This window comes from Esox lucius, chromosome 7 (assembly GCF_011004845.1).
Source record: "Esox lucius isolate fEsoLuc1 chromosome 7, fEsoLuc1.pri, whole genome shotgun sequence".
Taxonomy (NCBI): Eukaryota; Metazoa; Chordata; class Actinopteri; order Esociformes; family Esocidae; genus Esox; species Esox lucius.
The window spans coordinates 3,815,584-3,830,829 of NC_047575.1; the positions used below are offsets into that span (position 1 = coordinate 3,815,584).

The 15,246-nt window shown below is 44.6% G+C and overlaps 2 protein-coding genes across 2 annotated transcripts; one reads left to right on the top strand and one right to left on the bottom strand.

The window, feature by feature from the left end:
• The first annotated feature begins 11,497 nt into the window (after positions 1-11,497).
• On the top strand, positions 11,498-12,954 carry atp5l (ATP synthase, H+ transporting, mitochondrial F0 complex, subunit g). The gene is given in 3 exon segments (NM_001303960.1): positions 11,498-11,635; positions 12,234-12,394; positions 12,758-12,954. Coding segments are annotated over 3 exon segments (312 nt in total). The 5' UTR covers positions 11,498-11,583; the 3' UTR covers positions 12,857-12,954.
• A 56-nt stretch (positions 12,955-13,010) lies between these two features.
• Positions 13,011-14,873, bottom strand: ift22 (intraflagellar transport 22 homolog (Chlamydomonas)). Its single transcript, NM_001303961.1, is given in 5 exon segments — positions 13,011-13,473; positions 13,692-13,894; positions 14,096-14,185; positions 14,319-14,401; positions 14,539-14,873. Coding segments are annotated over 5 exon segments (564 nt in total). The 5' UTR covers positions 14,578-14,873; the 3' UTR covers positions 13,011-13,324.
• Positions 14,874-15,246: the final 373 nt, after the last annotated feature.

A 15,246-nucleotide genomic window follows, 5' to 3' on the forward strand; every position in this document is an offset into this window, starting at 1 on the left:
AAGCGGCCGCTCGGAGCTGTGGCCGTAAGGTCTCCGGTGCCTGTCGAGGCGGCAATCCCCGAACCCGGTGGTGGACACCGGAAGTAAGGGATGCCGTCAAGCTGAAGAAGGAGTCCTATCAAGCCTGGTTGGCTTGTGGGACTCCTGAGACAGCTGACGGGTACCGACAGGCCAAGCGGACTGCAGCCCGGGTGGTTGTGGAGGCAAAAACTCGGGCCTGGGAGGAGTTCGGTGAGGCCATGGAGAAGGACTATCGGCTGGCCTTCAAAGAGATTCTGGCAAACCGTCCGGCGCCTCAGGAGAGGGAAACAGTGCCCTACCAACGCTGTTTACAGTAGAGGTGGGCAGCTGTTGACCTCAACTGGGGATGTCGTCGGGCGGTGGAAGGAGTACTTCGAGGATCTCCTCAATCCCGCCATCACGTCTTCCATTGAGGAAGCAGAGGATGAGGGCTCAGAGGTGGCAAGGCACCGGGGGTGGATGAGATCCGCCCTGAGTACCTCAAGTCTCTGGATGTTGTGGGGCTGTCTTGGTTGACACGCCTGTGCAAGATCGCGTGGCGGTCGGGGACAGTGCCTCTGGGATGGCAGACCGGGGTGGTGGTCCCTCTTTATAAAAAGGGGGACCGGAGGGTGTGTTCCAACTATAGGGGGATCACACTTCGCAGCCTCCCCGGGAAAGTCTATGCCAGGGTTCTGGAGAGGAGAATTAGGCCGATAGTAGAACCTCGGATTCAGGAGGAACAGTGTGGTTTTCGTCCAGCTCTATACCCTCTACAGGGTGTTGGAGGGTTCATGGGAGTTTGCCCAACCAGTCCACATGTGTTTTGTGGATTTGGAGAAGGCATTCGACTGTGTCCCTCGCGGCGTCCTGTGGAAGGTGCTTCGGGAATATGGGGTCCTGGGTCCTTTGCTAAGGGCTGTCAGGTCCCTATACGACCGAAGTAGGAGCTTGGTCCGCATTGCCGGCAGTAAGTCAGACTTGTTCCCAGTGCATGTTGGACTCCGGCAGGGCTGCCCTTTGTCGCCGGTTCTGTTCATAATTTTTATGGACAGAATTTCTAGGCACAGCCAGGGGCCGGAGGGTGTCAGGTTTGGGGTATTTCGTCTTTGCTCTTTGCGGATGGTGTTGTTGTGTTGGCCCCTTCAAACCAGGACCTTCAGCATGCGCTGGGACGGTTTGCAGCCGAGTGTGAAGCGGTGGGGATGAGAATCAGTACCTCCAAATCCGAGGCCATGGTCGTCAGTCGGAAAAGGGTGGCTAACCCACTTCAGGTTGGTGGAGAGTGCTTGCCTCAAGTGGAGGAGTTTAAGTATCTAGGGGTCTTGTTCACGAGTGAGGGAAGGATGGAACGGGAGATTGACAGACAGATCAGTGCAGCTTCTGCAGTAATGCGGTCGATGTATCAGTCTGTCGTGGTGAAGCAAGAGCTGAGCCACAAGGCGAAGCTCTCGATTTACCGGTCAATCTACGTTCCTACTCTCACCTATGGTCATGAGCTTTGGGTGATGACCGAAAGGACAAGATCCCGGATACAAGCGGCCGAAATGAGCTTTCTCCGCAGGGTGGCTGGGCGATCCCTTAGAGATAGGGTGAGAAGCTTGGTCACCCGGGAGGAGCTCAGAGTAGAGCCGCTGCTCCTCCACATCGAGAGGGGTCAGCTGAGGTGGCTTGGGCATCTGTTTCGGATGCCCCCGGAAAGCTTTCCTGGAAAGGTGTTCCGGTCCCGTCCCACCGGGAGGAGACCCCGGGGAAGACCTAGGACACACTGGAGGGACTATGTCTCCCGGCTGGCCTGGGAACGCCTCGGTGTCCCCTCGGAAGAGCTGGAGGAAGTGTCTGGGGAGAGGGAAGTCTGGACATCCCTGCTTAGACTGCTGCCCCCGCGACCTGGCCCCGGATAAGCGGAAGATGATGGATGGATGGAACACATCATTAACCATGGCTTGAATAAAGGCAGGTGCATTAGTGAGTCCGAAAGGCATTATCAGATATTCGAAATGCCCCAGTGGTGTTTTAAATGCTGTCTTCCACGCATCTCCATGCCGAATCCTGACGAGGTGGTAGGCATTGCGCAGGTCCAGTTTCGTGAAGTCCGTGGCGCCCTGAAGGGGTTCAAAAGCAGAATTTATGAGTGGTAATGTGTATTTGTTTTTGACAGTGATGTTGTTCAGTCTGCGTAAGTCGATACAGGGGCGCAGTGTTTTGTCTTTCTTGTCCACGAAAAAGAATCCTGCCCCAAAAGGTGACGTCGAGGGGCGAATAATACCTGCCGCCAGAGGATCTCCGATGTATTTTTCCATGGCCTCTCTCTCAAGTCTGGACAGGTTGTAGAGCCGGGCTGAAGGAAAAGGGGTCCCTGGAAACAACTCAATAGCACAGTTATAAGGTCTATGGGGAGGCAGAGACAAGGCTTGTTCTTTGTTAAATACATTGGCAAGGTCCAGGTATTCCAGGGGAATAGATGACAGATCAGGCGGTGTAACGGATGCAGTAGATGTATTGGCGATAGGAGGAATAGCAGAACCAAGGCAAGAATGACAAAAACCACTCCAACCGTTAATACTCCTGTGTTGCCAGTCAATTTGAGGATTGTGTAAACTGAGCCAGGGAAATACGAGAATGAGAGGGGAAAATGAAGCTGACACTACTTTGAAAGAAATCTCGCGTTACCGGATAGGAGCAGAGACACCGGGACCGTTTGCTGGGTCACTGTGGCTAGTAGCTGACAATAGTAGTCACGTTAATAGGGGATGGAAGTGGCCTGAGGGGGATGTTAGCCTGCTTAACCAGATTCACGTCTAGTTATCCTCTGCCCCTGAATCTATAAGGGCTGATAACTGTAGTGATAGCGTTCCAAACTGGATAGTGGCAGGGAGTGACAACCTAGGAAATGTGGACTCAGTTTCATGAATAGGGCTTGCTAGCGTTCCCACTCTAACTAGCGAGCCTCGTCTTTTGGGCGTACAGGACACTTCACAAGGAAATGGACGGAATCTCCACAGTATATGCACTCACCTGCCTGTCGACAGCAAAACCGTTCGGCTGGGGATAACCGAGCCCGGCCCAATTGCATGGGTTCCTCTTCCTTTCTTGGAACAGAAACAGGAGCCACCGAAAACCCCCCACAGGGCGGTGAGGACCGAGGTTTAGCTGCTCTGGAATTCCGAACCGGAACGTGCGTGGGTCCATGCCTCTCCCGTAGCCTGTTGTCAATCTTGATCGCCAGGGAAATGAGGCTGTGCAGGTTACTGGGTTCGTCACGAAGAGCGAGTTCATCTTTAACCGAATTATGCAAACCGTGCAAAAATGCGCTGCGTAGCGCCTCCTCATTCCATTTGGAATCAGCTGCCAACATCCAAAAATCAACGGAGTACTCCGCGACGCTCTGTGCCCTGTCGGAGGTCCAACAATTCCTTGGAAGTGTTTCCGACGTAATCGGGGTGATCAAAAACTCAGCAAAAGTCAAGCTAGAGAGATGTTGATTGGAGGACATAGCCTCAGCCCAAACCAGAGCTCTTCCCCTAAGTAACCCCATAGCATAGTGCACCTTAGATGATTCCGAAGCAAAAGACAGAGGTTTCTGATGAAAGATGAGTCTGCATTGGAGAAGGAATCCTTGGCACTTGTTTAGCTCACCAGAAAACGGTGGTGTCACAGGAGGTTCCCGGGTGTAAGAGGCATTATCCACGGCTGAGGGAGCAGACTGAGAAGGAGACGAGGGGAGGGGTTGAACAATCGGAGCACTGGAAACAGACAGAGTAGCGATTTGAGCAGACAGTTGAGTGACACGGTCGAATACTTGCTGATTAGTCTCCAGTAATTTTTGGATTAACTGGTCCAACAACGCTCCTTGTGTTTTAATGGATCGAAGGATGCCGTTGTCATCTGCCACATGTGGCAACTCTGCAGGATTTGTGGCCAGTTCGTTCTGTTATGGGGCGTTCTGACCCAGAACGCAGAGATGACACACAGGCAACGTTAGGGGTTAGTAAGAGAGTTTAATGAACCGAGAGGAAGTACTCAGAGGTGTAATGGAGGTTGAGGCCTGTCCGAGACGAGGCGACTGAGGGATCCGAGGGGGACATGCGGTGGTGAATACAAGGCTGTACACGAGGAGGTGTGAGCTGACGGTAGAGCTGGAGCATGCAGGTAAGCGGAGGAGGCAGCGGGTCAGGATGGAATCTTGGACGGAAACACAAGGTAAGGTCAAACACTAGAATGCTAGGAGCTAGAGCCTAGTTACCACATGGGTTTGTAGTTAACGAACCGGCGCTGAAGAGGTGATCAGCCCGGGTTTAAGTACTGCAGTGTTGAATCATGGAGAGTGGCTGTAGCTGTGAAGAAACGGCTGAGCAGGTCTGATGCGGCCATGCCCCTTGATGTACTATCCTCTGGGAATGCCTCCAGTGCTCCGAACAGACAACACAGACACAACATAAAAGAAGAGACAGCCCAATCAAGGCAGGGGAGAGTAGCCAACCCATAACAAATATGTGGATTTATTTGGATGCACGTTTACCAGAAAGTTTGCCCACACACCATTTTACTGAATTACACTATTAGTTAATGGTTCATAATGACCTGCATTATACATGAAACATCTCATGAATGGTCTTATGCATCACAATTAAACACCGTAAAATGGTTTAAGGTGAATGACTAGATAACTAATCATTCCACATTTTATGTAAAATTGTTCTCTTTTTCTCGGTCAATAACATTTTTAAGACTTGGGACCAAAATATGCATTAATGTGCAATAATAAGATTCCACTCATGTACTGTCGGACCATGCTGTAAGGCTGAATATCCCCTCAACGGGTAGGTTAAAGGGCTTTAGCTTAAGCTCTACATTTTGAAATAATTGTTTCATGTTAAAGGAAATGTACCTTCAGTCCTAAAGAGGGAATTGACAACCCAGCAATGGTTATCTCAGACGATGCAGGTAGGCAACCCCCCTAGGATTCTTCATTAGCATACACACTTGTTTTTTATTCATTTTTAAATGTTTATATAGATATTATATAAATTGAGACCAAATGTATTCAAATGTTCTCATGTAGAGCCATTCTCAGGGCTCACACCGCGTCTCTGCATCCTCAGACATTGGCTTCCATCTGCTATTGGTCATGTGATCAGACAGGTGACGACATGCGTGGTGGCGGAGCGCAGCGGCCTCAGAAATGGGGATCGACTCCTGGAGATCAATGAGGGTTTCGTGGATGATATCACACACCTTGAAGTCAGATTGTAAATTAGAACTTTTAGGCAGATTTACCCTAAACAGCTGTTACACACATGTACTTTGTTTTATTTTACCAGGTTATTCCATTGATATGAAAGAGCTGTATTTTAAGAGACCAAAATTCACAGAAACTGAACATAACCATCTCTTTTTCTGTGTGTTTTTCTGTTTCTGCGTTAGTTGGCCATGTGTATAAAGCAAAGTGGCACCCAGCTGTGTTTGCTGGTGTTATGTGGAGAAGAGTACAGGGATGGGTGTCCGCTTCCTGTCTGTGGAAGGTACAGTATCTGAGACTGGGAACTGATACAAACAATTAATTGATTTATTAAACAGAAGCAGAGTTGATCGGTTCTCGGTGAGCCTGGTAAGCGGTGGTCAAGATGAGATGGCAGGGGTTCACCAGGGAGACTGCCTGGTTTGGATCGATGGAGCTACGGTGTTAGAGTTCTTGAACACTGGTCTCAGCAAGATGGTAGGTGGATTGGACTGGCCCCCTCCACCACTTTTCAGCATTCCGGGACTTTATGGAGAATTTTCTCATACTGGGTCTCATTGGGTCTCATTATCTCACTGATCAGTTCAGGAGATCAGATGAGTTACGGACATCAGGAGGGCACTGTCCCCATCTACAGTACAGTATGGCATCAGGGTTCTTCTGCTCCATATGATCAAAGAGCAATGTTGCACTCCAATTATCCTTGATATGGCCTCGTCTGGACAGAGGTGGATCGGTCATTTCCATGAGATTTACAAGGGTGTAAAATTGCTTTTGGGTTACCTACATCGTCAAAAAGATTGATGGTCAGCCTCACTCTTGATTTAACTAGGTCCAAGCATTAGCAAAGGGTGGTTAGTCGTCTATATCAGTGTTTTATTCGCTCAGCTTTTATAGTTCAATTAAAAAGAGGCAAGGTTCTAAGCTGACCTCCTGATTGGCTGAAATAATCTGTGTTCTTGTTTGAGCAGGAGGCATCGTGATTGTGACCCTTTCTTATGGGTATACTCAGCTGTGTACTAAATTAACTTCCTGGTTGAGCGAGCAGTGCGATCAGAAAATGGATATCACGTAATTGGCAGTGCAATTCCGAGCGGAGGAAATCCAAGTGGAGGAAAGTGGGGTAAAATTGGTTTAAAAAAAGAAAAGCCTTTCAGCTGATGTTTACAAATTCTATGAAAGAAAAGAGACATGGAGACCCCATGTGGCGAAGTGGAGTAAGTCACTGTATTGCCAGGGGTTTCTGGTCACTACACAGACAGAGACAAGAAGTCCTTTAGAGGGTGGCTTGATAAGTGAATAACTCCAGATAGTAAACCTTGCATGGCCTACCTTTTAAACTGGCTATGACCTCCCGAGCAAGTAGTGTGATAAGAAGCAGAACAACTTGACAAGATGTGCATCTGAGAACACATGGCCTGGTCTTTAACTGTACCCAAATCTGCTGGAGGAGTTGTTGCAATAAAGCAAAGCCAGAATTGTGAATTGGACATAACAAAATCGGGAGTAGTGAAATATTGGGTAAAATGAAACAATAAGAAAGAATGAGGGGGTATGTATGGCCAGACCAATAAAGAGAGGTAAGTCCATGGAATGCTTTGTAGGTTAACAGTAAAACCTTTAAATCAGCCTTTGAATTTCCTACTGTAGTTTAAGTATATTTACTGTTTTATCTGGGAAGCTAGGGAGAATAACACTGCAGTAGACTAATCTGGAATTGACTGAAGTGTCTATATACACTTTTATGCATAATTTCTGGACAAAGAGGTGCAATGGTACAGAATTGATATTCTGTCCTTCACCATTTTAAGAAGACTGTATAACCATCAAGAGTAATTTACAGAGCCAAACTAATTTATTGTCAGATCTGACAGATCCAGTTCTTATTAATACTCAATACCAGTCATGTTTTTCCATTTGGTACCTAATGAACAGGCTATTGTGTGCAGGTGAAGAAATGCATGGACCACATGACTCTCCTGGTGATTGATAGTGAGAGCGAGAAAAGTTACACCCACCGGCAGATGCCCATCCTGCTCACCATGTCTCGTTTCCACCACAACCTGCCTCACACACCCAGGAAACTTCTTCTGGGATGAGGGATGAAGTCCATGACCAAACATGTAGCGTGATGTATATTTATGTCATTTCATATCCAGAGCAACCTACGGTAGTAAGTGCATACATTTTTATACTGGTCTCCTTGTGGTAATCAAACCTACAGTACTGTTATTGCAAGCATCATGGTCTTACAAAATGAGCATGACAGCACAATGAAAAGAAGATACAAACACATGCATGCATGCACAAATACTCATATCAATAATTTAAATTCTTACCTTAGTGTTGAAATTGTTTCCCCTATATAGCCCACGTAATGCATGAGGTAGACCGGGGCAGTCAGGCTGAAAAAGCAGGCATGCAGGAAGCAGACCAGCTACTGGAAGTCAATGAGGAGGCCGTGGAGTTACTGGGTAATGAGGAAAGAATAAGGCCAACAGGCCGCCCTTACCACCATCACAGCTTGTGGCCATGACTTTTACATGCAGGTAGATGCCAGCAAATCAATCCAAGATTGTGTCTGTGTCACAGGAGGCTGGTTTGTGGAGGACCACTATGGCTGTGATTGAGTGGATGTCTATTCCAGGCATTATTATGAGTCCATCCTCCCCAACTAAGATGGCAAAAGCTATATGGTGTTGGAATTTTTGTGTGTTTGTTCGCATGGTCGGTCAACACACTTGCCTCAAAGGTTTTAGTTGTTTGACCAAAAGTAAGCAGATATTAATCATATCAAGTCCATGCAAAAAGATGATGAGTGTCTTTCACTCGATTCAAATGGGTTTATCTCCTCTACTCTTCTGTGGAAGTTATGCTCTTCAAAAGAAAAAGAAGAACCCCACTCCCAGTTCTAGTGAAGGTGGAGGTTTCAAAGAACCAGCAGTCGCCCTTGAACCGGACACTCCTGGGACCTTTGTAAGCCAGGTATGGCATGGACACTCCTACTGGCTGGCGATCAGCAATACACTCCCTGAATGTTCTATTGTTTTAAGATTACAAAATCAATGTTGGCAATTATGGAAAAAAAAAAAAACACCCAAAAAGAACAAAAGGTAAGTTCTATTCTTTGAGCTGATTGTGCTATATTTTTCAAACATAACATATACAGGTGCTGGCCATAAAATTTGAATATCATCAAAAAGTTGATTTATTTCAGTAATTCCATTCAAAAAGTGAAACCTTTATAATGGATACATTCATTCCACACAGACTGATATATTTCAAGTGTTTATTTATTTTAATTTTGATGATTATAACTGACAACTAATGAAAACCCCAAAATCAGTATCTCAGAAAATCTGAATATTGTGAAAAGGTTCAATATTGAAGAAACCTGGTGCCACACTCTAATCAGCTAATTAACCCAAAACACCTGCAAAGGCCTTTAAATGGTCTCTCAGTCTAGTTCTGTAGGCAACACATGGGGAAGACTGCTGATTTGACAGCTGTCCAAAAGACGACCATTGACACCTTGCACAAGGAGGGCAAGACACAAAAGGTCATAGCTAAAGAGGCTGGCTGTTCACAGAGCTCTGTGTCCAAGCACATTAATAGAGAGGCGAAGGGAAGGAAAAGATATGTTAGAGAAAATTGTACAAGCAATAGGGATAACCGCACCCTGGAGAGGATTGTGAAACAAAACCCATTCAAAAATGTGGGGGAGATTCATAAAGAGTGGACTGCAGCTGGAGTCAGTGCTTCAAGAACCACCACGCACAGACGTATGCAAGACATGGGTTTCAGCTGTCGCATTCCTTGTGTTAAGCCACTCCTGAACAAGACACAGCGTCAGAAGCGTCTCGCCTGGGCTAAAGCCAAAAGGACTGGACTGCTGCTGGGTTACGTTCTCTGATGAAAGTAAATTTTGCATATGCTTTGGAAATGATGGTCCCAGAGTCTAGAGGAAGATAGGAGAGGCACAGAATCCACGTTGCTTTAAATCCAGTGTAAAGTTTCCAGTCAGTGATGGTTTGGGGTGCCATGTCATCTGCTGGTGTTGGTCCACTGTGTTTTCTGAGGTCCAAGGTCAACGGAGATTCAGCTGGTGAGTATAGCAGTGAACAAATTGGGCATGTGGGTATGTCTCTTTCATTAGCGCCTGTACCCCTCGGACGTTTCCACTCATTACAGCCACACCATCATAAGTCTGAGCGATCAGCTTTTCTCCCAGCTTCAGTGGTTCCAGCACACCCTTGATGTTATTAGAGAGGCCAAGTCCAGTTTTATCTTTGACTTCCACAAACTCCGAAATCCTTTCTGTCACTGTACTGTCAGGCAACATGTATCACAACACAACCACCATTTGTGATTTTCAGGAGAGATCAATTGTCTCATCTGCCAGTATGGCAACAAATGATGTCTCGTCCACTTGCTTGGCTATCTCCTCCCTGTACACTTCATACATACAGTCTAACAGTTTGTTTTTTACAGTGCTAGATGTCCCTTTGAAGATGGGCTGAGCGTCATAGTGCCTCTGAAGTCTCAAATCACCCTCACTCATAGTCTCGAAAATGTATCTGAATATTCCAGGATTCAGGCAGTCTACCGACTCGTCGTGCCCATGCAGTGAGGTTTCACATTTTCCACGCAGTTTAATACATGTTATGATCCGACTGAGAACGTACCTGTTTGTTATAGCAGACATGGAAAACATGCTATGCTAACCGTTAGCCACTTTTTCTTCAAAACCACTCCACGTTAAACCCATGGTTACTTTTACCAGCAGTTTGAGTGATGACAATATCCCGTGGCTGATGGGCACCAAGTCGCTTTACTTCAAGTTCGTCCTCCAAATTAAGGGTTTCAAACCGGTGCTCGAGTACGAAATCCACTTTGTTCATTTTCTCAAGTTATCTGGCAACAATCTATCCTCCTTGCTCTTCTTGCCGACTAATGATGGCGCCAGACAGACAGACAGCCAATCAGGTCTGAAATACAAAATGTTGCTGTAGTGGGGCTACCGGCTGTCAGCCCCACTTGGCATCAAATTTGTGTGATCTACATTGATCACACTAACATTCTGAGCGTGCATATTAATATTCTCACACATACAATGTACATTGCATTGTGAGAGAGGCCCACATTCACGATTAGCTTATGGCCTACTACTGCAAACTCGAATTGGCAGAACGCAGTCTGAAGCAGCAAGGCAGGGACCAATGAAAATGAAATAAAATCCTAACACAAATGATATGCAATTTAGGAAGATGCTATATTCATAGATAATAAATTATAGGAAGTAATCATCGAGAAATAAAAATAAAATAATTTTGTTGCAGTTCTTTCTGTTGACAACAGCTGTGGTTGTGCCATAGTCAAACATTAGTAGTACAATGGATCGTACTGAAGAGCTCAGTGATTTTAAACGTGGCACTGTCATAGGATGTCATATCCACAAGCCAGTTTGTGAAATGTCTGTCCTTCGAGATCTGCCCCGTTCAACTGTAAGTGCTTTAATTGTGAAGTGAAAGTGTTTAGAAGCAACAACAGTCCAGCCACGAAGTGATAGACCACACAAACTCACAGAGCAGGGCCATTGAGTGCTGAAGTGCGTAACGCATAAAAAGTGCCTATCATATGTTGCATCACTCACCACAGAGTTCCAAACTGCCTCTGGAAGCAACATCAGGACAAGAACTGTGTGTCAGGAACTTCATAAAATGGGTTTCCATGGCCAAGCAGCAGAATGCAAGTTGTACATCAACGGCTGTTATAGCTGCAAAGGGGGCCAACTCCATATTAGTGTCCATGGATTTGAAATGGGATGTCCAACAAGCTCATAGGGGTGATGGTCAGGTTTCTTCATACTATTTTTAACTTTATGTGTATGTAATTTGGCCAAAACATGAAACATCTTGATATTTTATAACATTTTACATTTAGATTTAGTTTCATTTGCTATCTGAAATTTTATTCTTTCTCCAAATCGCTTAGCTCTACCAAATATAATCAGTGAAAGCAATATGACAGAAGGAAAATATTTGTGTGCCTATGTTCAACTTTTCAGATAGGGACGAAACTTTGGAAAGGTTTTATGCACACTGACTTAAATGTATTACTGTATGTTGTTGCGAAAGAATAGGCAAATGTTCAGAAGTGAAAAATTATGATATAAATAAATCCAGTAATCTACATTAATTGTCCAGGTAGGCAGCTATTTATGTTCAGGCAGTTCATATAGCAGTCCTAAATCATGGGTCCTTCTATCTGGAGGTGACATTCGCAGTTGCAGGCAACAGCCGGTTAGAGGAGTCCAGAGAATTATTATAAAATAAAACACCATGGCACAGGCAGTCCAGAAGCTGGTGGCCAAAGTCCCCACTTTGATTGGAGGTAAGTCTATTTTGTTTGGATATGAGCAAGCTGAGGTTGCCGATATTCAAACATGTTATTCTGGAAGTAATCCTTGCATGGCCTACCTTTTGAGGTGGCTATACCAGTGGCTAGCAAGCTAGCTAGGAACGTTTTTGTAACATCTCCGGACAACAGCTACGTAGTTAACATCTCCAGGTCGGTAGGCTGCTGATTTACTTATCACCATCAACAAAGTAACTACCACATTTAATATGGAATAAAATGCGCTTTGACTAGTTAGATGTTAACTTTTTTACGTAACTTTAACTAGCTAGTAACTTCAACGCTAGTTGTTAGCTTGCTGATTTAGCTACGCTAGCACGTAATTTAATAAAAGTGACTGGCTATGCCGTGTAGCCACACTAAAGGTTGATATTTGATGTAGCCCCTTAGCCTAGATACTGTACATTTCAACCCCAGGGACAGGTGTTCACTTAGCTAGTCACCTACAGAAGTCAGCTGTGTCATATGTAATCTTGCTAGCTCGCTTTCCTATGTTTCTTGTCTATCATGACCCAGCAACGTATAGTAGAGGACACATTTCATGACATGGCAAACATGACGTTGTTTTTTTCAGCCGCTGCCAGTTACTCTAAGCCCCGGCTAGCGACCTTCTGGCACTACGCTAAAGTAGAGCTCGTGCCCCCTTCCCCAGCCGAGATTCCCCAGGCCATTGCTGGAGTCAAGAAAATTCTCAGCGGTGTCAATAGTGGACGCCTTGGACAGACCACAGTAAAGGTGAGAACTAACATTGCTGGTGTTAACTAATTATCAAGTTCATTTCTGTAATGTGTCTATTGGCTTTCAGTAAGTTGCCTCCTTATATACATTATAGTGCTACTTTGAAGCTAACCACAGGGGTCCTTAATGGCTCAGTTCCTTGTTAGCGTTTGCATAGCCAGGACTTATTTGTACCCATTTGTAAAATGTGTGTGCCTGTGCGCACAAGACTTTAAAGCAGTCTAGTAAAGCTCTAAGTATGTGTGCAACTTAATCACTTGGGACAAAGCAAATTGTCACTTGACCTTGAACATCTGCATATTTTTAGATGTCACTCTTTAGTATTTCTATTGCATTAATCTCAATTTGTTTCTATTACAGGAGGCATTCAGAAATGGACTGGTCTGCACTGAAGTGCTGATGTGGTTTTACATTGGCGAGTGCATCGGTAAAAGAGGCATCGTTGGATATGATGTTTAAATATTGGACTGTCCTGTCGCTTGTTGCTCTGAGTGTCGTATGCTCCTGACTTCCACCTCAAAACTGTGGATATCGACTTTAATAAATGTTTATTGTTTAAAGAACTGTAGCACTAACATTTGATTCATTATCGTATCTACTGGACACTGCAGCACTATACATTTGTTTATTGAAACATTTGTTCCCTCTTGACAGATTTGTGGAAAATATGTTGACATGTAAAGTGTGTATGTACACAACATATCCAAGTGCTGACAATTACATTTTTACTTAAACTTGTGAGTTGATGTGGCATACATGAAGTTGAGACAGATTTCATAAAATGAGAAATCTCACTGTGCTGACTAGTAATTTATAAAAGCACAGAAATTAGGTGCTTTGTGCAGTCACAGCCTTTGGGGGTTGGGGAAGGATATCTACTAGTTGTAAATCCAAACCACTGACGATGGAAGCTTATTTTGGACAGTATTACGTGATAATGGACATCTCCTCTCGCTCCTGGCTCTCTGACAGTGTCTGCACGACATTGTCTAAGTACCTGCGGAACTCCCGACGTACTGCTTCTGGATCTTCCTCCAAGTTTGTGTGAATAAGTGGCAACCTGTTCAAATGTGAGGCTACACACAAATACACAGATATCAATAGGTAATTGTGACCTCACTGGTATGAATCTAACAATGATGTCAGGCTTGTCTTTACAGTGAAATTGCATAAATGGTATGTTCACACAGGTTTCCCCTGGGAGCAAAGGTGTTGGAATCCTATTTGCAGGATAGTTCCTGCATGCTGCACTAGCATGTAACAAGGTTGAGCTAGATTATTCTTTTTGGTCTACCTAGGTCAGGACGTCCGTTATCTGTACCACTTCCAGGCTTATGATGGGCCATCAGTAGACACTGGTTATCATGCAGCCCCTGTGAAGAGATGAACATGGAGTGCCATGTTTCTACTTCCATTAGGTGGCGTTGCACATCTGGGTTGAATACTATAACCACACCATTGGAGTCTTTCAACAAAGCCGGCCAGCATGACTCAAACCTGCATCAGAAGAGACAAGGTGGCTGAGCAGTGGCTTTCATTACAGGGACATATACAAAAAAGATATATATATTTTTAACCAAGCAAGCTACTTCTCATTCTCATTAACAACCTGAACATGCAAAGGCAGTACTCAGTTTTGCTGTGCATAAATGCAACTTAAGTTCTGTAAATACAAGTGTTTTTATAATAGCTCCTTACTTGAAATCTCCAGCACAGTCCCAAAGTTCCACCTCACAGAGTGATGATTTATCACCACTTCCCTCAATCTGAGATTCAAATTCCAGTATCCTTGGAACAACACAAAAATGGTTAAATGCGGCACACGTCAATTTCGCCTTCAACCATAACCAACATTTTGCCTATTGATTGACAAAAATGTGATCCTGCCACTGGGAGGTATGTGCGTACATTCTTTACATACCTGACACCTTGAGTAGGACTGTATTCACCTCCAATTGTCTCTACCGTGTCAGAGAGAAAGTTGGCTAGAACGGTTTTTCCAGACTAAAAAACAATGGACGTTGTGTCGGAATTTTATGAAAGCGCTAACGAATTATAACACTGTAATCATTAATACACACCTAGCTATGTAGCTAAAGCCACTAACAATTACAAACGGTTTTAGAGCGATTTCCCCTTACCTCACTAGGTCCAATTAAAATAATTTTTGCCTTAAACATCTCCCCTTCTCTTGTGTTGATAGTTTGTCCAGCTTACAGCTAGTAGTATTGGTACAGTACTGTAGTACAGTCAGTAGCAGACCTAAGCTGGCTGAGAAAAACTGCTAATTCTCGCAAGGTGACAGTACCCAGGCAGATCCCAGATACTAAATGCAAGAAACTCGACAAGAATGAGAAAAGTAGCGTCTCCGATATGCCGATATTTCTTACAATTCCAATTGTGATTTGTAAAACGTAGTTAACACATCTAACGACATTAGAAGCTGTAGGGCCAACTATAAAGTAAACATCATCCCTATGGTTTCCGAGGCAGAGGGGTGGGACAAAGAACTGCGGGGTGGATCGGGTTGGATGAATTCATTTCACCACGTGACATTAGTTGTAGAAAAACATTTACCAGAAGAGGGCATTGGACACAAATGTATCCAGGAGAATTAACAGACATTGTGGTGAGTTAAATCTAAACGTAAAGCGTAAAGCTGCTCCATTTGACTATGTTGATCAAAAAGGCTATATTATCAAACTGATAATTTTAAATACACATGAGTTCATTGATTTCAAAAATTTAGTAAACTTTAAATCCATGACTCTCCTGCACGTTATGTTTGTTGCAACAAGGTAAGGCTGTAATCCCAAATTGGACATTTAAAAAATGTGAGGGAATACATT